This window comes from Panthera leo, chromosome D3, assembly GCF_018350215.1.
Source record: "Panthera leo isolate Ple1 chromosome D3, P.leo_Ple1_pat1.1, whole genome shotgun sequence".
In the NCBI taxonomy this organism is placed as follows: Eukaryota; Metazoa; Chordata; class Mammalia; order Carnivora; family Felidae; genus Panthera; species Panthera leo.
Genome location: NC_056690.1, coordinates 54,860,931 through 54,887,523, shown reverse-complemented (window position 1 = coordinate 54,887,523; position 26,593 = coordinate 54,860,931). Strand labels below are relative to the sequence as shown.

The 26,593-nt window shown below is 36.1% G+C and overlaps 1 protein-coding gene across 10 annotated transcripts in view; it reads left to right on the top strand.

Annotated features, from left to right (window-relative positions):
* The window catches only part of CCDC178 (coiled-coil domain containing 178), a 468,894-nt gene that overhangs the window by 143,305 nt on the left and 298,996 nt on the right, over nucleotides 1–26,593 (top strand). For all 10 annotated transcript variants that reach the window (XM_042910989.1, XM_042910988.1, XM_042910990.1 and 7 more), the window contains exon 13: nucleotides 5,468–5,651. In XM_042910989.1, the coding sequence (XP_042766923.1) occupies nucleotides 5,468–5,651 (184 nt within the window). The remainder of the gene's footprint in view (nucleotides 1–5,467; nucleotides 5,652–26,593) is intronic.

The following is a 26,593-nucleotide window of genomic DNA, read 5'->3' as shown; positions in this document are numbered from 1 at the left end:
AGAATTAACCTCTTTTTCTTGCCAGCCTATTTGCATCTGTCTTTACATACTCTATATTCTCCTGTATTAAATCTAATAATGGAAGCAGCTCTTACAGTGGAGTTCCCATCACCCACACACTTTCCAGGAGGATGCCATTCCCTTTTACATACTCGGGCTTTGTAGCTACAGTTATTTCCTCTTTCCTGTGAACTATTATTACTTCTCTCTAATAGCATACGAACATTACATAATATTGCTCATCTTAGGAAAGAAGCAAACTCAAGATAAAATAGAGCTCTAAATCCCAGCTCTACCCTTCTGTTCTTTATAGCAAATCTTAATTAAAGTGAACTATCCTGTTCCCATAAACTCACATTCTGTTTTCTATTCAATCCATTCAAATAAGAAATTTCTCAAAGGACCCTATTCTAGATCTAAAGTCATATTTTAAAGTTAATTTAAAGGTACTTTCATGTTTTATTTAGTTTTTTAAAAATTATATGTACTTAAAGTTTACCTCATGATGATTTGATATACATAGTGAAATGATTACTAGAGTCAAGCTAATTAGCGTACCATCTTCTCACATAGTTAACGTGTGTGTTTGTGTGTGTGTGTGTGTAATGAGAGCACCTGAAATCTGCTCTTTTATCAAACTCCAAGTGTTTGATACCATAATTTATGTAGTCATCATCTCATACATTAGATCTCTAAATTTATCAACCATTTATTGAGTTTTGCTTGATAATATATCTGATGGCATTTGGGTTATCATTTCATGTAGGTAATCTGTTTTTTCTCTTGGAAAACTTACGAATTTTCTCTTCCCATTTCAGAGTACTGAAACTTTACAATTCCATGTCTGGGGGTGTGTGTACTTCTCTGCGTTTAATATATCTAGTTTAACATTATGTAAGACTTTTCATTTTAGTGACCCATGTTGGCTTTTAGTACTGGAAATTTTTCAGATATAATTTTGTTATATATACTTCCTTTATATTTTTTTGTTTATTTATTTTTGAGAGAGCGTGCATGAATAGGGTAGAGGAAGGGAGAGAGAGGGACAGAGGATTTGAAGCGGGCTCTGCACTGACAGCAGAGAGCCTGATGCGGGGCTCAAACTCACAAACTGTGGGATCATGACCCAAGCTGAAGTCAGACGCTCAACTGACCCAGCCACCCAGGCTCCCCTTCCTCTCTATTTTTAAAAAAATTTTTCAGCTTTATTGAAACATGTTTGACATAATTCTATATATTTGAGGTGTAAAATGTGATGATTTGATACATATGTACTTTGTGATGTAATTACCACCCATCAATCATTTTCTGTAATTACTGTGTTATTCTCTTGTGGTGAATATGATTAAGGTCTATACACTTAGCACATTTCAAGTAAGCAACACAATATTATTAACTGTAGTTGCCATATTATACACTAGGTCCTCAGAGATTATTTATCTTACAACTGAAGGCTTACACCTTGACCACTGTCCTTCCCATTTCCATCACCACTCAGCCCTTGTTAAACATCATTCCACTGTTTTTATGAATTCATTTTTGTTGTTAATGATTTCAGATTCCACATATAAGTGAGATTACATAGCATTTATCTTTCTCTGTCTGGCTTGTATCACTGGACATAACTGTCCTGTAAGTCCATCCATCTTGTTGCAAATGACGGGATTCATTCATTGTTCCTTGTAACTGAATAGTATCCCGTATATATGTGGAATTTTCTTTATTTATCCATTGATAGTTTGTTTCCATATACTGGCTATTATGAATCATGCTGCAATGAACATAGGAGTGCAGATATCTCTCCAAGAAATTGATTTTGTGATTTTGTTTCTTCAGCTATATATGTAGAAGTGAATGTTGGATCAATATGGCAGTTTTGTTTTCAATTTTTTGGAGAACCCCTAGACTGTGACCCATAATGGGTATACCATTTTACATTCCCACCAACAGTATACAAGAGTTCCCTTTCTCCACATCCTTGGAGCATTTTCTGTCTTTTTGATAAAAGCCATCCTAACTGATGGGAGGTGGTATCTCATTGCGTTTTTGAATTGCATTTCCTTGGAGATAGTGATGTTGAGCATCTTTTTCACGTAGTTGCCATTTTTATGTCTTTGGGAAAAATGTCTATTCAGGTCCTTTGCCCATTCTTTAGTTGAGTATTTTAGATTTTACCTACTGAGCTATATAATTTCCTTATATATTTGGGATATTAATGTCTTACCACATATGGTTTGAAATATATTTTCTTTCATTAAGTAGGTTGCCTTTTCAATTTGTTGATTTTTTTTTTCTGTGCAGTAGGTTTTTAATTCGATGTTATCCCACTTGTTGATTTTTTACTTTGTTTCCTGTGCTTTTGGTGTCAAAAGGCAAAACATAATTGCCAAGACAAATGTCAAGGAGACTTTTCACTGTGTTTCTTCTGGGAGTTTTATAGTTTTAGCTTTTGCATTTAATTCCTTAATCCTTTTCAATTTAATTTTTGTCAGTGGTATAAGATAAGGGTCCAGTTTCATTCTTTTGCATGTAGCTACCCAGTTTTCCCAACACCATTTACTGAAGAGATGATTCTTTCTCCATTGTGTGTTGTTGGCATCCTTGTCAAAGTTTTTTGTTTTTTTTTTTTTGTTTTTTGTTTTTGTTTTTTTTTTTTTTTCTGGGTTCTTCATTGTGTTCTACTGGTTTGTGTGTCTGTTTGTCATGCCAGTACCATACTGCTTTGATTACTATAGTTTGTAATACTATTTGAAATAAGGAAGGGTGATACCTCCAGCTTTGTTCTTCTTTTCTCAAGATTGCTTTGGATTTTTGGGGTATTTTGTGGCTCTATACAAATATTAGGATTTTTTTTATGTCTCTGTGAAAAATGCCTCTGGAATTTTCATAGAGATTGCATTGAATCTCTAGATTGCTTTGGGCAGCATAGACATTTTAACATTATTAATTATACCAATCCATGAACACAGGATATCCTTCCATAGCTTTGCCTTCCTGAATCTCTTTCATCAATGTTTTATGTTCAGTGTCAGTGTATGGATCTTTCTTTCACATCCTTGATTAAATTTATTCCTACATATTTTATTATTTTTGATGCTGTTGTAAATGAGATTGTTTTAATTTTTTTATATAGTTCATTGTTAGTATATAGAAAGGCAGCAGATATTTGTATATAGATTTTGTTTTCTGCAGCTTTACTGAATTTGTGTATTAGTTCTAATAGTTTTTTTTTTTTTTGATGGAGGTTTTAAGGTTCTTTCTTTTTTTTTTTTTTAATTTTAACGTTTATTTATTTTTGAGACAGAGAGAGACAGAGCATGAATGGGAGAGGGGCAGAGAGAGGGAGACACAGAATCTGAAACAGGCTCCAGGCTCTGAGCTGTCAGCACAGAGCCCAACGCGGAGCTTGAACTCACAGACCGCGAGATCATGACCTGAGCCGAAGCTGGCCGCTCAACCAACTGAGCCACCCAGGCGCCCCTAAGGTTCTTTCTATATAAGATCATGTCATCTGCAATCAGGAAATTGTAGCTATTCCTTTCTGATTTGGATACCTTTTACTTCTTTTTCTTGCCTAAATACTCTGAGACTTCTAGTACTATGTTGAATAGATATGGTTAAGAGTGGGCACCTTTGGCTTTTTTCTCATGTTAGAAGAAAAATCTTCAGCTTTTTATAGAGTATGATGTTAACTGTGGACTTGTTATTCATACACAGCCTTTATTATGTTAAAGTACACTCCCTCTATATACAATTTTTGAGAGTTTTTATCATGAATTGATGTTGAATTTTGTCAAATACTTTTTCTGCATCTATTGAGATTATCACATTTTTATCCTTGATTCTACTAAAGTGGTGTATCACATTTATTGATTTATGTATTTGAACCTAATTTGTTGTTGAATTCAGATTGATAGGATTTTGTTGAAGATCTATATTTTGTTGCATCTATATTGATCAGGGATATTGGTCTATAATTTTCTTTTCTTATAATGTCTTCATCTGGCTTTGGTATCAAGGTAATACTGGTCTCTTAAATTGAGTTTGGAAGCTTTCCATCCTCTTCAGTTTTTTAGAAGAGTTTGAGAACAATTGGCATTAATTATTCTTTAAATGTTTGGTAGAACTCATCAATAAAGCTATCAGGTTGAGTGTTTTTTTAATTAGGAGTTTTTGATTACTGGTTCAGTTTTCCTATTCATTATTGGCCTGTTCAGATTGTCTAATTTTTCATGATTCAGTCTTGGTAGATTGTGTGTTTCTAGGAATGTATTTCTTCTAGGGTATCCAATTTGTTGGCATATAATTATTCCTAGTAGTTTGTATTTCTAAGTTGTCAGTTGTAATGTGGCCCTTTTTATTTCTGATTTTATTTATGTGAGTTTTCTCTTTCTTTTTTTCATGTAAAGTTTTGTCAGCTTTGTTTACATATGTTTTAAAAACCATGCTTTTTTGTTGTTGATCTCTTCTATAGTTTTTGGTTTAATGCAATTGTTTCAGTTCTGATTGTTGTTATTGCTTCTCTTCTCCTAACTCTGGGCTTAGTTTGTTCTTATTTTTCTAGGTCTTTGAGATGTAAAGTTATGTGGTTTGAAATCTTTCCTTTTTCTTAATGGAGGCATTCGTTATTATCAACTTCCCTTTAGAACTGCTTTTTGTATGTTGTGTTTCTATTTTCATTCATTTCATTTTTAAAAAAATTTCTTCTTTTCCTACTGGTTGAGTTCTCAGTCTCTTGTCTTTTCTTCCCAATCATAGTTCGTACCTTTCTATAAACCTATAGACTTCAATAGTAAGTTGGTGCTTTCACAAACAAGTACAACTCAAAAACCCCTGCTGTGATGCAGTGGACCTTGCCCAGGTAGCACATCTGGTGGAATACCTTTGGCTAGTTTCTTAGTTACCTCACTTGTGAATGTATGCTTTTTACATTGTATGCCTCAGTGTGTGTATCTGAAAAAGTTGGTATCCAATCTTAAAATGATATTAATGTCTTCACTCTTTTCTTCTATTGACTCTTTTCCTTAGCTGGGGGTTTTCTTTTTGAATGCTTTTAGTTTTTGGTTTTCTTTTGTTTCTCTTTTTCATGGACTGGATTTTTCTCATACTTGATTATTATTAATACTAATTTATATAAGATTAGAAAGAATGGATTGTTTTAGAAGGAAGGGATGAATGTTCTGAAAACTGAGCATTTGAGGTACCTGCCTTTCTTATTGATACACTTATCCTTCTGAGATTGAGCACAGCCTGACAATTAAGAGCAGCCAACAGGAAAAGCAGGAAAATAAATGGAATTTGGGGTCATATTTTTTATATTCAAGATTTAGTTAAGTATCTGGTTATTTTATATTTTAGGCAACATAAAATATGACTTTGTTGCTTTTTTACTACTATTAAATATATTTGCCTCAATATATACCTTCTTGGAATAATCTTGTCAATCCTTTTGCTTTGTTTTTTATAGTATAAGAAAAAAATCAGAGTTTGAGTCTGAAATCCAATCTTTGATGAAACTAAGGGGAAAAAATGATGAATTTATTAAGCAACTCTACAGGCAAGCTTATCACCTTGGTGCTATTTTCCACCTAACCAAATTTAAAACAGAGGAATTAGAGGACAAAATAGCAGAAGTGAGAAGAAAATTCAAGGTTTGTATCTTTGTGTTCTTCTAAGTTGTAAAAAAAAGGGGGGGTGATTAACCTGAATTTTATTGATTTATTGATGATAATTTGATTTTAATTTAAACTATACTAGTCTTTTAAAACAAATTCCTCCTTCTGGTAAATCTGAATAAAATCATTTGTCTTCAGAGGCCCAGAATAAATAGAAGAGAAATGAGGCTCAGTGTAGCTAACCAACACTTACGTCTGCTTTTTGCTCTTACTGACTTCAAACTACCTTGGTCACCAGAATAGTGGTGCTTGGTTTAAACTCATCCTGTATATATACTGTATAAGAGTTCTTGCCTATGGTTGGAAGAAGGGATGCTGGGAAGTGCCCTTGCACCCTGCGTAATATAAGAAAAGGGAGGCCTGCAAGTTACTGAATTCCTGAGTACCACATAATTAGTAGACCACAGTGCTGTGGAAAGAACTGCTCATAGGCCTCAAACCTATTCCTAAGTGAGAAATATGATAAATAGTCACTCCATGCCATTTGGCATAGACACTGGCAAAGGCTACTCATTTTGCCACGTGTAAGGGGCCACTTTATGTTTGTTTGTTTAGTTATTTATTTATTTATTTTTAATTTAATTTGTTATCCAGTTGGCTAACATACAGTGTATACCCTGTGCTCTTGGTTTGGGGGCTAGATTCCCGTGATTCATCGCTTACATACAACACCTAGTGCTCATCCCACCAAGTGCCCTTCACCAATTTTCCCCTCTCTGCCCCCCACCATCAACCCTCAGTTTGGTCTTTGTATTTAAGAGTCTCTTATGGGGGCGCCTGGGTGGCTCAGTCAGTTGAGTGTCCGACTTCAGCTCAGGTCATGATCTCACAGTTTGTGGGTTTGAGCCCTGTGTTGAGCTCTGTGCTGACAGCTCAGAGCCTGGAGCCTGCTTCGGATTCTGTGTCTCCCTCTCTCTCTGCCCCTCCCCCACTCACGCTCTCTCTCTGTCTCAAAAATAAATAAAAACATTAAAAAAAAAAAAAAAGAAAGAAATCCTGCCACTTGCAGCAACATGGATGGAACTGGAGGGTATTATGCTAAGTGAAATATGTTTGTTTTGTTTATTTTTATTAAGTTGTTTTATTTTTTATTTTTAAAATTTACATCCAAATTAGCATATAGAGCAACAGTGATTTCAGGAGTAGATACTTAGTGCCGCTTACCCGTTTAGTCCATCCCCCTCCTACACCCCCTCCCGTAACTCTCAGTTTGTTCTCCATATTTATGAGTCTCTTCTGTTTTGTCCCCCTCCCTGTTTTTATATTATTTTTGCTTCCCTTCCCTTGTGTTCACCTGTTTTGTCTATTAAAGTCCTCAGATAAGTGAAGTCATATGATTTTTGTCTTTCTCTGACTAATTTCACTTAGCATAATACCCTCCAGTTCCATCCATGTAGTTGCAAATGGCAAGATTTCATTCTTTTTGATTGCCCAGTAATACTCCATTGTGTATATATATATACCACATCTTCTTTATCCATTCATCCATCGATGGACATTTGGGCTCTTTCCATACTTTGGCTATTGTTGATAGTGCTGCCATAAACATGGGGGCGCACGTGTCCCTTCGAAACAGCACACCTGTATCCCTTGGATAAATGCCTAGTAGTGCAATTGCTGGGTCACAGGGTAGTTCTGTTTTTTGAGGAACCTCCATACTGTTTTCCAGAGTAGCTGCACCAGCTTGCATTCCCACCAACAGTGCAAAAGAGATCCTTATTCTCTGCATCCTCGCCAACATCTGTTGTTCCCTGAGTTGTTAATGTTAGCCATTCTGACAGGTGCAAGGTGGTATCTCATTGTGGTTTTGATTTGTATTTCCCTGATGATGAGTGATGTTGAGCATTTTTCATGTGTTGGTTGGCCATCTGGATGTCTTCTTTGGCGAAGTGTCTATTCATGTCTTTTGCCCATTTCTTCACTGGATTATTTGTTTTTGGGGTGTTGAGTTTGATAAGTTCTTTATAGACTTGGGATACTAACCCTTTATCTGATATGTCATTTGTAAATATCTTCTCCCATTCCATCGGTTGCCTTTTATTTCTTTGTGTTGTCTGATGGCTGAGGCTAAGACTTCCAATACTATGTTGAATAACAGTGGTGAGAGTGAACATCCCTGTCTTGTTCCAGACCTCAGGGGGAAAACTCTCAGTTTTGCCCCATTGAGGATGATATCAGCATGGGATCTTTGATATATGGCTTTTGTGATCTCCAGGTATGATCCTTCTATCCCAACTTTCTTGAGGGTTTTTATCAAGAAAGGATGCTGTATTTTGTCAAATGCTTTCTCTGCATCTATTGAGAGGATCTTATGGTTCTTGTCCTTTCTTTTACTGATGTGATGAATCACATTGATTGTTTTGCAGATATTGAACTAGCCCTGCATCCCAGGTATAAGTCCTACTGGGTCGTGGTGAGTAATTTTTTTAATGTATTGTTGGATCCAGTTGGCTAATATCTTGTTGAGGATTTTTGCATCCACAGTCATCAGGGAAATTGGTCTATAGTTCTCATTTTCAGTGGGGTCTCTGGTATTGGAATGAAGGTAATACTGGTTTCACAGAAAGAGTTTGGAAGTTTTCCTTCCATTTCTATCTTTTGGAAGAGCTTCAAGAGAATAGGTGTTAACTCTTCCTTAAACGTTCAGTAGAATTTCCCTGGAAAGCCATCTGGCCATGGACTCTTGTTTTTTGGCAGATTTTTTTATTACAATTTCGGTTTCTTTACTGGTCATGGGTCTCTTCAAATTTTCTATTTCTTCCTGTTTCAGTTTTGGTAGTGTATTTGTTTCTAGGAATTTGTCTATTTCTTCCAGATTGCCCATTTCATTGGCGTATAATTTCTCATAGTATTCTCTTATTATTGCTTTTATCTCTGCTGTGTTGGTGGTGATCTCTCCTCTCTCATTCTTGATTTTATTTATTTGGGTCCCTTCCTTTTTCTTTTTGATCAAACTGGCCAGTGGCTTATCAATTTTGTAATTCTTTCAAAGAACCAGCTTCTGGTTTCAGTGGTCTACTGTTTTTTTGGTTTCAATAGCACTAATTTCTCCTCTAATCTTCATTATTCCCTGTCTTTTGCTAGTTTTTGGTTTTTTTTTTTAATTTTTTAAATGTTTTTATTTATTTTTGAGACAGGGAGAGACAGAGCATGAACAGGGGAGGGTCAGAGAGAGGGAGACACAGAATCTGAAACAGGCTCCAGACTCTGAGCTGTCAGCACAGAGCCCGACGCGGGGCTTGAACTCACGGACCGTGAGATCATGACCTGAGCCGAAGTCGGCTGCTTAACAGACTGAGCCACCCAGGCGCCCCTGCTAGTTTTGGGTTTTATTTGCTGTTCTTTTTCCAGGTCTTTAAGGTGTAAGATTAGGTTGTGTATCTGAGATCTTTCTTCCTTCTTTAGGAAGGCCTGGATTGCTAAATACATTCCTCTTATGACTGCCTTTGCTGTGTCCAAGAGGTTTTGGGTTGTGGTGCTATCATTCTCATTGACTTCCATAAATTTGTTAATTTCCTCTTTAACTTCTTGATTAGCCCAGTAATTCTTTAGTAGGATGTTCTTTAGTCTGCAAGTATTTGTTACCTTTCCAAAATTTTTCTTGTGGTTGATTTTGAGTTTCATAGCTTTGTGGTCTGAAAATATGCACGGTTTGATCTCAGTCTTTTTGTACTTACTTAGGGCTGATTTGTGTCCCAGTATATGGTCTATTCTGGAGAATGTTCTATGTGCACTGGAGAAGAATGTATATTCTGCTGCTTTAGGATGAAATGTTCTGAATATATGTGTTAAGTCCATCTGGTCCAGTGTGTCATTCAAAGCCATTGTTTCCTTGTTGATTTTTTGATTAGATGATCTGTCCAGTGCTGTGAGTGTGGTGTTGAAGTCTCCTACTATTATGGTATTACTATCGATGAGTTTCTTTATGTTTGTGATTAATTGATTGATATATTTGGGTGCTCCCACCTTTGGCACATAAATGTTTACAATTAGGTCTTCTTGGTGGATAGACCCCTTCATTATGATATAATGCCCTTCTGCATCTCTTGATACAGTCTTTATTGTAAAGTCTACATTGTCTGATATGAGTGTGGCTACTCCAGCTTTCTTTTGTTGACCATTGGTATGATAGATGGTTCTCCATCCCCTTATTTTCAATCTGAAGGTGTCTTTAGGTCTAAAGTGGGTTTTTGTAGACAGCATATAGATGGATCTTGTTTTCTTATCCATTCTGCTACCCTATGTCTTTTGATTGGAGCATTGAGTCCATTGACATTTAGAGTGAGTACTGAAAGATATGAATTTATTGCCATTATCATGCTTGTAGAGTTGGAGTTTCTGGTGGTGTTCTCTGGTCCTTTCTAATCTTTGTTGCTTTTGGTATTTATTTATTTATTTATTTATTTATTTCTCTCTCTATATATATTTATATATACATACACATACATACATATATACATATTCATCTTTTCTCCCCTCAGAGAGTCCCCCTTAAAATTTCTTTCAGGGCTGGTTTAGTGGTCACAAACTCCTTTAATATTTGTTTGGGAAACTTTTTATCTCTCCTTCTATTTTGAATGACAGTCTTGCTGGATAAAGAATCCTTGGCTGCTTATTTTTCTGATTTAGCACATTGAATATATCCTGCCACTCCTTTCTGGCCTGCCATATTTCTGTGGATAGGTCTGCTGCTACCCTGATCAGTCTTCCCTTGTAGGTTAGGGACTTTTTTTCCCTTGCTGCTTTCATGATTCTCTCCTTGACTGAGTATTTTGTGAATTTGACTATGATATGCCTTGTTGATGGTCGGTTTTTGTTGAATCTAATGGGGGTCCTCTGTGCTTCCTGGATTTTGATGTCTGTGTCTTTCCCCAGGTTAGGAAAGTTTTCCACTATGATTTACTCACATAAATCATATTTCTACCCCTATTTCTACCCCTATTTCTCTCTCTTCCTCTTCTGGGACCCCTGTGATTCTGATGTTGTTCCTTTTTAATGAGTCACTGATTTCTCTAATTCTTAAATTGTGCTCTTTTGTCTTAATCTCCCTCTTTTTTTCTGCTTCATTATTCTCTATAAGTTTGTCCTCTATATTGCTGATTCTGTTCTGCCTCATCCATCCTTGCTGCTGCTCCATCCATCCATGATTGAAGCTCAGTTATAGCATTTTTAATTTCATTCTATTTTTTTCTGCTTTTATCTCTGCAGAAAGGGATTCTAATCTATTTTCAGCTCCAGCTAGTATTCTTATTATCGTGGTTCTAAATTCTGGTTCAGACATCTTGCTTGTATCTGTGTTGGTTAAATCTCTGGATGTTGTTTATTTGTGCTCTTTCTTTTGGGGTGAATTCCTTCATTCTGTCATTTTGAAGGGAGAAAAATTAATGAGGTAGAAAAGTTAAGATCAAAAATAATTAAAATTTTAAAAATATTAAAATTAAAAAATTAAACACACACACACACACAAAATCTAATAAATGATGCTAGATCTTAGGTGTGTTTTGGTCTGGGTATTGAATGTGGTTTGAAAGATTATTCAAGAAAAAGAAACAAAAAGAGAAAAAAGAGAAAAAAAAGAAATCGTTTGAAAATTTGAAAAAGTGAATACACTGTAGTAGACTAAAATAAAATGATGGAAGTAAAATAGAATTTGAAAAAATTTACGTAAAAGCAAAAAGTATATTAAAAATTAAAGAAAAATATATTTAATAGAAAGTGAAGGGAAAAATGAAGTTTTTCACTTTCTGCATTCAAGTAAAGATAAGAAACAAAAAAGAAAAAAGAAAGAAAAAACAAGGAAATCATTTGAAAATGTGAAAAGGTGAGAATACACTGAAGTAGACTAAAATCGAATGATGGAAGTAAGATAGAATTTGAAAAAATATACACAAAAGGAAAAAATATAGTAAAAAAATTAAAGAAAAATATTTTTAATAAAAATTGAAAATAAAAATGAATCTTTTCTCTTTCTGTATTCAAGAAAAAGAATAGTGTAAAGAGAGAAAAAAAGAAAAAAAAAGAAAATTGAATAGATAGACCTGCCAATAGATTGAAATTGGGGTGAAATTACTTCGTTTTCCCCTAGAAGTCAGATTATGTAGCACTTTATAGTCCATAAAGTAAACTAGGCGGTGAGCCTTGTGTTCTTGAAGAGTGAGGTTGGCCCAGTTGGGCAGGGCACAGTGTAACGGCTTCGTTCTTCACTAGATGGCACAGCTAGCCTACTGGGGTGGATTGTTGGGGCGCTCGTAGGTGCGTATGCGTGGGAGCAGTGAAAATGGCATCACCCAGCTATCCAGTCTCTAGTATGGGAACTCTGTTCTCTCCTATCAGCAATCGTGCACCCGTCCTCTGTCTTCAGCTTTCGTCCACTCCCCGCTTCTTCACTGTTCGTGACCAAGCCCCAGGCAGTACCTCTCTCCCGAGTTTTGTCTCAGATGTGGCTGTTTTCCCCATCCCTTACTTCTGAAGGACTGCAGCTTTGACCTGTTCTGCCCCTCTGTGGGAGGGTCTCACTGAGCAGTGGCTGAATGCCAGCTGCACCCAGGAATGCCTGCTGGACCCTGCTGCTGCGAGTGCCCCGAGACTGGCCAAGTGCCAGCCCACCCCAGAAAAAGTTCATGAGATAGTGTAGCAGGAGCTTTTCAGGGATTATGGAAAATCACAACACACATCTGGCACCAGGCTTCACACTTAATGACCTTGTTCCAGCATGAGCGAATGTGGCCATTTTCTGGGGTCTGCTGGGACCAGGTGGCTTCAACAGTCTCCACCAAATGTCCTTCCAGCATTGGAACCACTTTTCCCCATGTGGGCTGAGAACCTCCCAGACCCCACTCTGTTCCTGGGGATTTGCCCTTCCACCAGAGCACCACCAGGTATGGAGCTGCGGAGTTGCAGCCTTTGTGATCCCCTTGTTTACAGTCTTAATGGAATTTAAACCCTCTCCTTTCTCCTTTCTCCCTTTTTAGTTTAGTCCCTGCAGCTGTTTCCAATTTTCCACCTTCTCTCCAGCTGCTTTTGGGGAGGGGTACTTTTCCCGTATTCTCCCCTGCCCCAGTCTCCGTCCTCTCTCTGCCTGCAAACGTGGTTCTCTGCCTGCTGCCAGCTCCTCTCTCCCCAAGTTCACCTCCCCATGCTGCATACCTGCTGAATTCTGTGGTTCAGGTTGTGCAGATTGTTGTGCTAATCCTCCAATCAGTTTTCTAGGTGTGTAGGATGGTTTAGTGTTGGTCTGGCTGTATTTCATAGACGCAAGACACACAAAAAACTCTCATGCTGTTCCGCCATCGTGGCTCCTCCTCTATCTTTGAGAGTGAGAGGGAGAGACACATGCAGAGTGTGAGTGGGGGAGGGGTATGGAGAGAGGAAGACACAGAATCAGAAGTAGGCTCCAGGCTCTGAGCTGTCAGCACAGAGCCTGATGTGGGGCTCAAACCCACGAACTGTGAGATTATCACCGCAGCTGAAGTCGGTCGCTTAACTGACTGAGCCACCCAGGTGCCCCTGTAAGGGACCACTTTAACAGGCTACTTTTGTCCATCACACCTCACACACACACTTCTCCCATCTTTGGCATTTACTTATCAAAGACTTATTATCATATAGTTATGTGTAAAATATAGAATCTGTATTCTGTGTTCAAGCCTTTCACTAGCACTTTATTCAGTGAAGACTTTCTCATGTGCTTTCTAAATTTAGGATACTTAGATTGTCTTCCAGTAAATGTTTCTTTACTGAGAAACTGAGATTTTGTTCCTGCATTGAATCCACCTGTTCAACAGAGTTGGTTTATTGTATGCATATCCCTTCTCATGGGTTGTTCAGTGGGTTTTTTCATACCATATATGTGCCAAAGTTAATATGATAGAAATCACGTATAGTAAAAATTAACCTCAAAGTTGTTTTAAAAATATAAATCATGTTATTTTCCATATAGTTTAGCATATATAACACTGTGGATGTCGTTTATAATTTTAAAACATTTTTCATTAATACGCATTTGTCTATGGCCAATAATTAATTTTTTTCATTGAGGATATCAATGAATACATAAACCACTGATTTGGCTACTTAACAATGTGTTTTAATTTTTTCACTGGACAGGAAACCTTTGTTCACATATTTATCTCAGAGCTGTCACAACCTACCTTCAATAGTTCAGCTATATGGCTTCACTAGCCTGAGTCATTCAATTATTAAGAAGGATGTTACATTAAATTATTTTTTCTAAGTTTTCCTGATGCCATAAAATGCAATTTATAGGTTAAATGCAAATTTGAGGTAACTCTTCTGTCCTTCTTTGCCAACCTAAGGCAAAGTGTAAGTGTCCCCCTTGTTTGATGCAAGTGAAATTGAAAGCATTGAGGCATTGTTAATCAAGTCCTTTCCCTACCCTATAGTAGCTGAGACACAACCAGAAAGAAGCAACAGAAAGATATTACTCAGTTTAGGAAATAATTCCACATTGCTAGACACTTCTACTGATCTCTGAGCTGAATATATAGGGCACTAAATTTCTGTGATATACACATGTGTATCTGTGTCAGAATGGTAACGAATTAAAAATGAATTTCTAGATAGTCCTTAGATAAATCAGGCTGGGAATAATTTAAGTTTGTAGTTTCTGCCTTTGTAATGACCTCCACTGTCTTTCATTGACTAAGTAATAAATATCTATAAAGTTTTCTGAGTCTTGGCATCATGTTTTTCTTGCAGGTAACTTTATGTATTTGTTGATCTTGGCCTAACATTAGTCCTTAATTCAGGACTTCTAGAAATTATAGCATTACCACCTCTGACCTAACTCTGAGAAATAACCTTTTGAAACCTTAGAGGTGGAATTTCTGAATTATGTTTCCTCAAATTGATGCACCTGTACAATTCCTAATAAGTTTTACACTAGAAACCACCCTGAACAATCAAGATATTTGTCAGGTTCTGAAGTTTTCCAGCTATTACAGATGACTTGTCCCAATTTTTTCATACCTTCAATCCCAGTGACTGACCTATTCAGAAAAGACGTGATTAGCCAAGTCGCAGGATAAAATTATCCACAGTGATGGGAGATAAATCAATAAAAGGGTAATATGTATTCAATTATGGTATTGATGGAATGAACAGAAAATCATTCAGTGTTGTCTGAAGAATGTAATATATTGTAACAAGGAAAATCTCGAAAGCTTTTATCAGATATTAAGTACTTCTCAACATTTAAATAGAAGGATTTTGCGCAAGCTGCAGGAATGTGGAGGGTTTTTGCTTGAACATACTGGAGTTTTGCTGGAAAAGTAGAATATCAGGATCCTCTGGTTCCAGGTAAAAATCCTAGTACTAGAACTAAGTGGAAACTTAGTAAGAAAAGAAAAAAAGGAAATAGAGTTTTCTGCAGATCTATTGTAGGCTAGACTCTTTATACATGTTAATTAATTCGTGGTCACAATACTGTGAAGTTGTTACTAGTATGTACATCTTGGGGTGAAGTGGCTTGCCCAAAGTAACATTGCTTTTAGGTAGCTGTGTAGAATTTGTACACAAGGTTTTCTGATGCTGGGTTTGGTATAAACTAGTCAGACACTAGGTAGGCATATACTCCAACCAAAAAAAATTCATTCAGGCTCAAAATTTCACAATGACAATATTAGGGATCACCTTTTAGCCTTTATATTTTAGAGAACCATTAGGGTCACAGCAAAATTGGGAGAAAGTACAGAGATTTCCCATATATCTCAAACCCTTTCAGTGCTGTCCCTATACAGCCTTTCTCCCACTGATGGCAACCATGGCAACCACTGATCTTTTATTCCATAGTTTTGCCTTTTCCAAAATACCATATAGTTGGAATCCTACCGTATATATAGCCTTTTCATATTGGATTCTTTCACTTATTCATATGCATTCAAGGTTCCTTCATGTCTTTTCTTGGCTTGATAGCTCATTTCTTTTTAACACTGAATAGTATTCTATATCTGGATATACCACAATTTATTTAAGCATTCACCTATTGAAGAGCATCTTGGTTGCTTCCAAGTCTGGGCAGTTATAAAGAAAGCTACTAGAAACATCCATGTGCAGGTTTTTATGTGGAAATAAGTTTTCAACTCCTTTGAGTATGAAATAAGGAACATAATTGCTGGATATTATAATTAGTATATATTTACTTTTTTGTGTGTTTTTAAAAAATGTTTATTTTGAGAGGGAGAGAGGGTGTGAGTGGGGGAGGGACAGAGAGAGAGAGAGAAAGAGAGGGAATCCAAGCAGGACCTGCACTGTCAGCACATAACCCAACAGAAGGCTCAGTCTCATGAACTGTGAGATCATAACCTGAGCCAAAGTCAAGAGTCAGATGCTTAACTGACTGAACCACCTAGGCACCCCAGTATATGTTTAGTTTTGTAAAAAACTGCCAAACTGTCTTACAAAGTGGCTGTACCATTTTTCATTCCTACCAGCAATGCATGGGAGTTCCTGTTATTCCAAAGCCTTGCCAATAGTTGATGTTGTCAGTAATCAGGATTTTGGCCATTGTAATAGGTGTGTAGTGATATTTCACTGTTGCTTTAATTTGCATTTCTGTGATGACATATGAAGTATATACTTACTTGCCATTGTACATCTTCTTTGGTGAGTTGCATGTTAAGGTCTTTGACCTCCTCTTTTAAGTAATCTCTGCATCCAGTATGGGGCTCGAACTAACAGTACCAAGATCAAGTGTCCCATGTTCTGCCAACAGAACCAGCCAGGCACCCCAGCATCTTTGATGCTTATTTTATTGGGTTGTTTTCTTACTGTTGAGTTTCCAGAGTATTTTGTATATTTTGGATAACAGATCTCTATCAGATTTTTCTTCTGCAAATATTTGCTCCCAGTTTGTGACTTCTCATTCTTTTGACCTTGGCTTTCACAGAGCTAAAGGCTTTAGTTTTAATGAAACCCAACTTATCAATTATTTCTTTCATGGATCATGCTTTGGTGTTGTATCTAAAAAGTCATTGTCACACTGGACCAGATGGACTTAACATGTATATTCAGAACATTTCATCCTAAAGCAGCAGAATATGCATTCTTCTCCAGTGCACATGGAACGTTCTCCAGAATAGACCACATACTGGGACACAAATCACCCCTCAGCAAGTATAAAAAGATCGAGATCATACCATGCATATTTTCAGACCACAAAGCTATCAAACTCAAAATCAACCACAAGAAAAAAAAAAGTTGGAAAGGTAACAAATACTTGGAGACTGAAGAACATCCTACTAAAGAATGAATGGGCTAACCAACAAGTTAAAGAGGAAATTAAAAAGTACATGGAAGCCAACGAAAATGATAACACCACAGCCCAAAGCCTCAGATGCAGCAAAAGCAGTCATAAGAGGAATGTATTTAGCAATCCAGGCCTTCCTAAAGAAGGAAGAAAGATCTCAGATACACAACCTAATCTTACACCTTAAAGAGCTGGAAAAAGAACAGCAAATAAAACCCAAAACTAACAGAAGACAGGAAATAATGAAGATTAGAGCAGAAATTAATGCTATTGAAATGAAAAAAAACAGTAGACCAGTGAACCCAGAAGCTGATTCTTTGAAAGAATTACAAAATTGATAAGCCACTGGCCAGTTTGATCAAAAAGAAAAAGGAAGGGACCCAAATAAATAAAATCAAGAAAGAGAGAGGAGAGATCACCACCAACACAGCAGAGATAAAAGCAATAATAAGAGAATACTATGAGAAATTATACGCCAATGAAATGGGCAATCTGGAAGAAATAGACAAATTCCTAGAAACAAATACACTACCAAAACTGAAACAGGAAGAAATAGAAAATTTGAAGAGACCCATGACCAGTAAAGAAACCGAAATTGTAATAAAAAAATCTGCCAAAAAACAAGAGTCCATGGCCAGATGGCTTTCCAGGGAAATTCTACTGAACGTTTAAGGAAGAGTTAACACCTATTCTCTTGAAGCTCTTCCAAAAGATAGAAATGGAAGGAAAACTTCCAAACTCTTTCTGTGAAACCAGTATTACCTTCATTCCAATACCAGAGACCCCACTGAAAATGAGAACTATAGACCAATTTCCCTGATGACTGTGGATGCAAAAATCCTCAACAAGATATTAGCCAACTGGATCCAACAATACATTAAAAAAATTACTCACCACGACCCAGTAGGACTTATACCTGGGATGCAGGGCTAGTTCAATATCTGCAAAACAATCAATGTGATTCATCACATCAGTAAAAGAAAGGACAAGAACCATAAGATCCTCTCAATAGATGCAGAGAAAGCATTTGACAAAATACAGCATCCTTTCTTGATAAAAACCCTCAAGAAAGTTGGGATAGAAGGATCATACCTGGAGATCACAAAAGCCATATATCAAAGATCCCATGCTGATATCATCCTCAATGGGGCAAAACTGAGAGTTTTCCCCCTGAGGTCTGGAACAAGACAGGGATGTTCACTCTCACCACTGTTATTCAACATAGTATTGGAAGTCTTAGCCTCAGCCATCAGACAACACAAAGAAATAAAAGGCAACCGATGGAATGGGAGAAGATATTTACAAATGACATATCAGATAAAGGGTTAGTATCCCAAGTCTATAAAGAACTTATCAAACTCAACACCCCAAAAACAAATAATCCAGTGAAGAAATGGGCAAAAGACATGAATAGACACTTCGCCAAAGAAGACATCCAGATGGCCAACCAACACATGAAAAATGCTCAACATCACTCATCATCAGGGAAATACAAATCAAAACCACAATGAGATACCACCTTGCACCTGTCAGAATGGCTAACATTAACAACTCAGGGAACAACAGATGTTGGCGAGGATGCAGAGAATAAGGATCTCTTTTGCACTGTTGGTGGGAATGCAAGCTGGTGCAGCTACTCTGGAAAACAGTATGGAGGTTCCTCAAAAAACAGAACTACCCTGTGACCCAGCAATTGCACTACTAGGCATTTATCCAAGGGATACAGGTGTGCTGTTTCGAAGGGACACGTGCGCCCCCATGTTTATGGCAGCACTATCAACAATAGCCAAAGTATGGAAAGAGCCCAAATGTCCATCGATGGATGAATGGATAAAGAAGATGTGGTATATATATATACACAATGGAGTATTACTGGGCAATCAAAAAGAATGAAATCTTGCCATTTGCAACTACATGGATGGAACTGGAGGGTATTATGCTAAGTGAAATTAGTCAGAGAAAGACAAAAATCATATGACTTCACTTATCTGAGGACTTTAATAGACAAAACAGGTGAACACAAGGGAAGGGAAGCAAAAATAATATAAAAACAGGGAGGGGGACAAAACCTAAGAGACTCTTAAATATGGAGAAGAAACAGGGTTACTGGAGGGGTTGTGGGAGGGGGGATGGGCTAAATGGGTAAAGAATCTACTCTTGAAATCACTGTTGCACTATATGCTAACTAACTTGGATATAAATTAAAAAAATAAAAATTAAAAAACAAATAAAAATAAGTCATTGTCATACCCAAGAACATCTAAGATTTTTTGTTATTTTCTAGTGGTTTTTTTGTTATACCTTTAGGTTTATGATCCATTGTGAGTTAATTTTTATGAAAGGTGTAAAGTGTATCTAGCTTTGTTTCTTTTTGCATGTGGATGTCCACTTGTTCTAGCACCATTTATTGAAGAGATTGTCTTTGCTCCATTGTGTTGTCTTTGCTTTTTTGTGGAAGAACAGCTGACTATTTGTGGACTCTTTTTTGTTCCAGTTTTCTATTTGTCTATTCTTTTCCCAGTGCTTTACTGTCTTGAATAATATAGCTTTCTAGTATATCTTGATGTTGAGTGTGTTCATGTCTGTTGCTTTTTTTTGTTTTTCAATATTGTTTTGGCTCTGCTGGGTCTTTTTCTCCTTATAAACTGGCATATAGGAAAACAAAGATTGGGGATTCACATTGTGTCTTGCAACTGTTCTATAATTGCTTATTATTTCTAGGAGTATTTTTGTTAATTCTTTTAGATTTTCACATGTACAATCATGTCATCTGAAAACAAGAGCAAATTTATTTATTCCTTCCAAATCTGTATGTTTTTTACTTATTATTATTATTATTATTATTATTATTATTATTATTATTATTTTGGTCAATGCATTTTCAAGAACTTCCAGTACAACATTGAAAAAGAATGTTGAGATAGATTATCCTTGCCTTGTACCTGATCCTAGTGGGAGAGCTTTCGTTTCTCACCATAAACTTTTGTGTTAGCTGTAGGTTTTTGTAAACATTCTTTACCAAGTCAAGGAAGATCCCATCCCTTCCCCCCATTTTAACTTATTGAGGGTCTTACAGTAATGCTGTCTCATAGAATGAGTTAGGAGTATCCATCTGTTTCTATCCTCTGAAAGAGATTGTAGAAATTTAGTATAATTTCTTACTTAAATGTTTGTAGAATTATTCACTGGGGAACCCATGGGGGCCTTGTGCTTTCTGTTTTGGAAAGTAATTAATTATTAATTCCATTTCCTTTATAGATGTCAGGATATTTAGATGATATGTTTCTTCTTGTATGAGTTTTGGCAGATTATGTCTTTCAAGAAATTGTTCTATTTCATCTAGGTTACCTAATTCTTGAAAATAGAGTTTTTCATAGTATTCCTTTATTTTCTTTCAATATCCATGAGATCTAGTTACATCACTGCTTTCATTTCTGATATTAGTAATTTGTGTCCTCTATCTTTTTTTCTTAGTTTGCCTGGCTTCAGGCTTACCAAGTTTTATTGGTCTTTTGAAAGAACCAGATTTTAGTTTCATTGATTTTTTTTTCTATGATTTTCTGTTTTAAATTTCATTGATTTCTGCTCTAATTCTTATTATTTCTCTTCTTCTGCTTAGTTTTAATTTAATTTTCTCTCCTTCCAGTTTTCTAAGATTTAAACCTATATTATTGATGTTAGATCTTTCTTCTTTTCTAATATACACACTCAGTACTATAAATTTCCTTTTAAGCAATGCTTTTGCTGCATCACACAAATTTTGATAAATTGTGTTTTGTTTTTATTTAGTTCAAACTATTTCAAAATTTTTCTTCAGATTTATTCCTTGGCTATACATTTTTAAGAAATATGTTGTTTAGTGTGTACATATTTGGGTATTTTCCAATTAACTTTCTGTTACTGATTTCTAGTTTAATTCCATTGTGGTCTGACAGTAAACATTGTATGATTTCTAGTTTTTCTAGTTTTTTAAGTTTGTTTAGCAGTTCAGGGATCATTTTTTTTTTTTTTTTTTTTTTATTTTTTTTTTATTTTTTAATATATGAAATTTACTGTCAAATTGGTTTCCATACAACACCCAGTGCTCATCCCAAAAGGTGCCCTCCTCAATACCCATCACCCACCCTGTCCTCCCTCCCACCCTGCCCTCCCTCCCACCCCCCATCAACCCTCAGTTTGTTCTCAGTTTTTTAACAGTCTCTAATGCTTTGGCTCTCTCCCACTCTAACCTCTTTTTTTTTTTTTTTTTTTTTTTTTTTTTCCTTCCCCTCCCCCATGGGTTTCTGTTATGTTTCTCAGGATCCACATAAGAGTGAAACCATATGGTATCTGTCTTTCTCTGTATGGCTTATTTCACTTAGCATCACACTCTCCAGTTCCATCCATGTTGCTACAAAAGGCCATATTTCATTTTTTCTCATTGCCACGTAGTATTCCATTGTGTATATAAACCACAGTTTCTTTATCCATTCATCAGTTGATGGACATTTAGGCTCTTTCCATAATTTGGCTATTGTTGAGAGTGCCGCTATAAACATTGGGGTACAGGTGCCCCTATGCATCAGTACTCCTGTATCCCTTGGATAAATTCCTAGCAGTGCTATTGCTGGGTCATAGGGTAGGTCTATTTTTAATTTTCTGAGGAACCTCCACACTGCTTTCCAGAGCGGCTGCACCAATTTGCATTCCCACCAACAGTGCAAGAGGGTTCCCGTTTCTCCACATCTTCAGGGATCATTTTTAATCCTAGAAAAAGACACTCTGTTATGTCTTTATAATGTTCTAGGCCACAGTCATCTGGTCTATAACTTTATAGTTTAGAAGGTTATGTTACTGCTTGGATTCTTTTTCACATATTTATAACAACCCTTAACTCTTCTTTAGAGAAAAATCTTAGCCTTTCCTTCAAATACTATTTGTTAATATCTAAGACAAAGTTTATAAAGGACCTTCATCTGAGTAAAGTAAAAATTAAAACCTTCTTGGGGTGCCTGGGTGGCTCAGTCAGTTAAGCATCCGACTTCGGCTCAGGTCATGATCTCACAGTTTGTGGGTTCAAGCCCCGCATCAGGCTCTGTGCTGGCTGCTTAGAGCCTGGAGCCTGCTTCAAATTCTGTGTCTCCCTCTCTCTCTGCTCCTCCCCCGCTCATGCTCTCTCTCTCTCCTTCAAAAATAAATAAAAACATTAAAAAAAAATTAAAAAAAAAAAACCTTCTAAAACACTTTCTTGGGGGTCATAACTTTTACCACTTCAGGCCTATTTAGATAATGTCCAGTTCAATTAACAGAATAAAATAGATTTAATAAGCCCAAATTTGGTTTGTACACTATACAGCTTCTATCACAATTTCAGGTGAGACTGGTGGTATTTTAAAATGGTTAGAAAATGGACATTCTGATTATTTATTTATTTTGATTCTTGAGGATTTATGCCTATCAGTCAAATCTAAAGTGTATTACTCTTGACTTATATACAATAATTTTTATTGAATTAGGAGTTGATACTACATCCTGGACTTTTAACAAATCTTGGTAAGGGGCACCTCTGTGGCTCAGTTAGTTAAGCATCCAATTTCAGCTCAGGTCATGATCTCACAATTCATGAGTTCAAGCTCTGTGTCAGGCTCTGTCCTGACAGCTTGCAGCCAGGAGTCTGCTTTGGATTCCATGTCTCCCTCTCTGTCTGCACCTTCCCCACTTGCTCTCTTTCTCTCTCTTTCAAAACTAAATAAACATTTACAAAAATTAAAAAAAAAAGTTCCTAAAAGTAATGGCCAAAACTGACTACTGCTACTTGGTTTTTTAAATTAATGAAAGAGGTAGTCTTATTGTTCAAGATGGTTAAAAACCTATACACTTAAGTTATGTTAGAATTCAGAACTAGGATTAACTTTCTTGATAAAATTATATTCCTTTTCTTAATGATAATTGGGCAGTCTTCAATGTTTCGTGTTTCCTTCTGCTTTAAATGGTCCAGAAGCTCAGAATCATTTACACTATACATTGCTAGCACCGTCACTCTTCGTTACTCCTTTCTGTGTTCCAGATTTACAACTTTGATCATGTACTCTTTTACTTTTGGTTCATTGTTTTTAAGTTACTAAGATTCTTCCCTACTCTATTCAGAGATAAAATACTTTGCCAACGTGAAGGTCAAGGAAGCCATTAACTGTAATATTGGGAGTGTCCACATTAATGATAAATGTTTGCTGGGGAAAAGAGGGAAGGAAGGTACAGACAAAACAGAAATCGTGTGAAGCTATAGTAGGATTTAAGTTCTTCAAATGTTGTGTCAAGCTTCAGAAGAGTTAATTTTTCTAACACATATTTGAGGGAGTAAATACACCTAAAAATGTGATAAAAACAAAGAATTAGACACTCAGTATTCTTGATGATGTAAAACAGTTGAGGACAAAATAAAACTTTATTTGCCTTGCTGGGAACATAACTTCCTTCCTCATTCTACTAGTTTAGAGCCTTGTCAGAAAAAAATGTAGTATATTGGCTCTTTAGAATTTTCATTTAAATCTATGAATTTTGGGGGCAACTGGATGGCTCAGTCGGTTGTGTCCGACTCTTGGTTTTGGCTCAGGTCATGATCTCACTGTTCACGAGGACAAGCCCTGGATCGGGCTCTGCGCCGACTGCACAGAGCCTGCTTGGGATTCTCTCTCTCCCTCTCTGGCTCGCTCTCTCTCTCTCTCTCAGAATAAATAAATAAACTAAAAAAAATAAATCTGTGATTTTTGTTTCTATTTTTTCCTCCCTTTTCTAAATGAAATGTGATTTTGTTGAAAGGCTGTGGATTTTGGAGTCATATGTTTCTTAATTTGAATTCTGGTTCTTTATTCTGAGAATATTGAGAATATTGTGATCCCGTAAATGAGTATAATAATACATGTATTATACCTGTGTGTGATAATATTGTATATAAAACATTTAACTTGGAGCCTGACAAATAATATACTCTCACAAGTATTAGGGATAAACAACATAAAGAGTATTCCATAAAATGGGGCTTCCTAAACCCTTTGATAACTGACTTACATTTAACTCTGGAGTCTATTTCCTAATAAATATATAGATTCTAAATAACACATTGAAAGTAGTAATAGCTATTTTTTGAATGCCTGATGCCAATGTTGCCTCAGGTAAACTATTATATATGTATAATAGTTTAATGTATATAATAGTTTATATATGCATATATAATTCTTCTTGTACTTCCACAATAATTTTGTGGAAAAGAAATGTTATCCCAGTTTTACTTATGTGAAAACTAATATTTGATAAGTGTTAAGACATATTGATATAGCAACTCTGATAACCTGTACTCTGTAAGTTGGTAGAACCTTTCTGGGAAGTAATTTATCAATATCTGTAAATAATGTTTTTTATCTATTTTAAAAAATGTTAGCGGCATCTGGGTGGCTCAGTCGGTTGAGCCTCCAGCTTCAGCTTAGGTTATGATCTCACAGTTTGTGGGTTCGAGCCCCATGTCGGGCTGTGTGCTGACAGGTCAGAGCCTGGAGCCTGCTTCGGATTCTGTGTCCCCCTCTCTCTCTGCCCCTCCCCTGCTCACACTCTGTCTCTCTCCCTAAAAAATAAACATTAAAAAAATTTAATAAAAAATGTTTATTATTGAAATATAGTCATTATACAATATTATATTAGTCAACATACAATATTATGTGCATTATATTATATACACAACATAGCGATTCAACAGTTCTATACATTATGCAGTGCGGACCACAAGAAGTGTAGTTACCGTCTGTCACCATACCACATTATTACAATATGATTAACTATATTCCCTATGCTGCACTTTTCATCTATGTGACTTATTTTACAACTGGAAGTTTGTACCTCTTAATCCCTTTCACCTGTTTCTCACATTCCCCCCCCCCCCCCCCCCGCCGCTGGTCCACTTTGGAAGCCATCAATTTGTTCCCTATATTTATTCATCTGTTTCTTTTTGCCTGTTTGCTTGCTTGTTTTAAATTATACATGTAAGTAAAATCATATGGTATTTGTCCTTCTCTGACTTATTTCACTTAGCATAATGTTCTCTAGGTCCACGCATGTTGGTGCAAATGGCAAGATCTCATCATTTTTATGGCTGAGTAATATTCAGTTGTGTATATGTATACCACATCTTTATCCGTTTCATCTATTGAAGGACACTGAGGTTGCTTCCATTTATTGTCTATTGTAAATAATGCTTCAGAGAACATAGGGGCTTATATATCTCTTTGAATTAGTGTTTTTGTTTTATTTGGCTAGGGTTAGGGTTAGGGTAGAACTAATAAATCATATGATATTTCTATTTTTAATTTATCGAGGAACCTCCATACTGTTTTCCATAGTGGTTGCACCAATTCACATTCTAACTGACAGCATATGAGGTTTCCCTTTTCTCCATATCCTTGCCAACACTTGTTATTTCTTATCTTTTTAATAATAACCATTCTGACTGGTAGGGGTTCTCATCTCATGGTTTTGACTTGCATTTCACTGATGATTAGTGAGGGTGAGAATCTTGAGGAAACATGTCTATAAAATATGTCGCTAAGACTGGTGTACAGAAGATCACTTCCTATGTTTTCTTTCAGAGTTTTATTGTTTTAGGTCTCACATTTAGGTCTTTAATCCATTTTGGTTTATTTTTTGTGTCTGATGTAAGATAGTGGTTCAGGCTCATTCTTTTGCATGTAGTTGTACAGTTTTTCCCAACAACCGTTTATTGAGGAGACTGCCTTTTCCTCATTGTATATTCTTGCCTCCTTTGTCAGGTATTAATTGACCATATAGAAGCATAGGTTTATTTATGCACTGCACTCTGTATTCTGTTCTACGGATCTATGTGTCTGTTTTTGTGCCAGTACCAAACTGCTTTGATTACTGTAGCATTGTGTTGTGTTTTGAAATCTGGGATTATGATACCTCCAGCTTTGTTCTTTGTCAAGATTGCTTTGGCTACTGAGTGCTTTTATGATTCCATACAAATTTAGGATTATTTGTTCTAGTTCTGTGAAAAACAGTGTTGATATTTTGATAAGGATTGTATTGAAACTGTAGATTAGTAACTTTGGGTAGCCTAAATATTTTAACAATATTAATTTTTCTGTGTCATGAGCATGGTATAGGATTTCATTTGTTTGTGTTGTTTTCACTTTCTTTCATCAGTGTCATGCAGTTTTCAGGTTATAGATCTTTCACTTCCTTTGTTAAATTTATTCCTAGGTATTTTATTCTTTTTGCTTAATTTTAAATGGGATTATTTTCTTAATTTCTTCTTCTGCTACTTTATTATTAATGTATAAAAATACAACATATCTCTCTATTATTTTGTATCCTGCAACTTTAATGAATTCATTTATTCTAATAATTTTTTGGTAGAGTATTAGGGTTCTCTCTATATATTAATATGTCATCTGCAAATAGTGACAGTTTTACTTCTTTAAATTTGAATGCTTTTCATTAGTTTTTCTTGTCTCTTTGCTACAGCTAAGATTTATATTACTATTTTGAATAAAAGTGGTAAGAGTGGACATCCTTGTCTTGTTCCTGATATTAAAGGAAAAGCTTTCGTTTGTTCACCATTGAGTAATATGTTAGCTATTGGTTTGTCATGTATGGCGTTTTTATG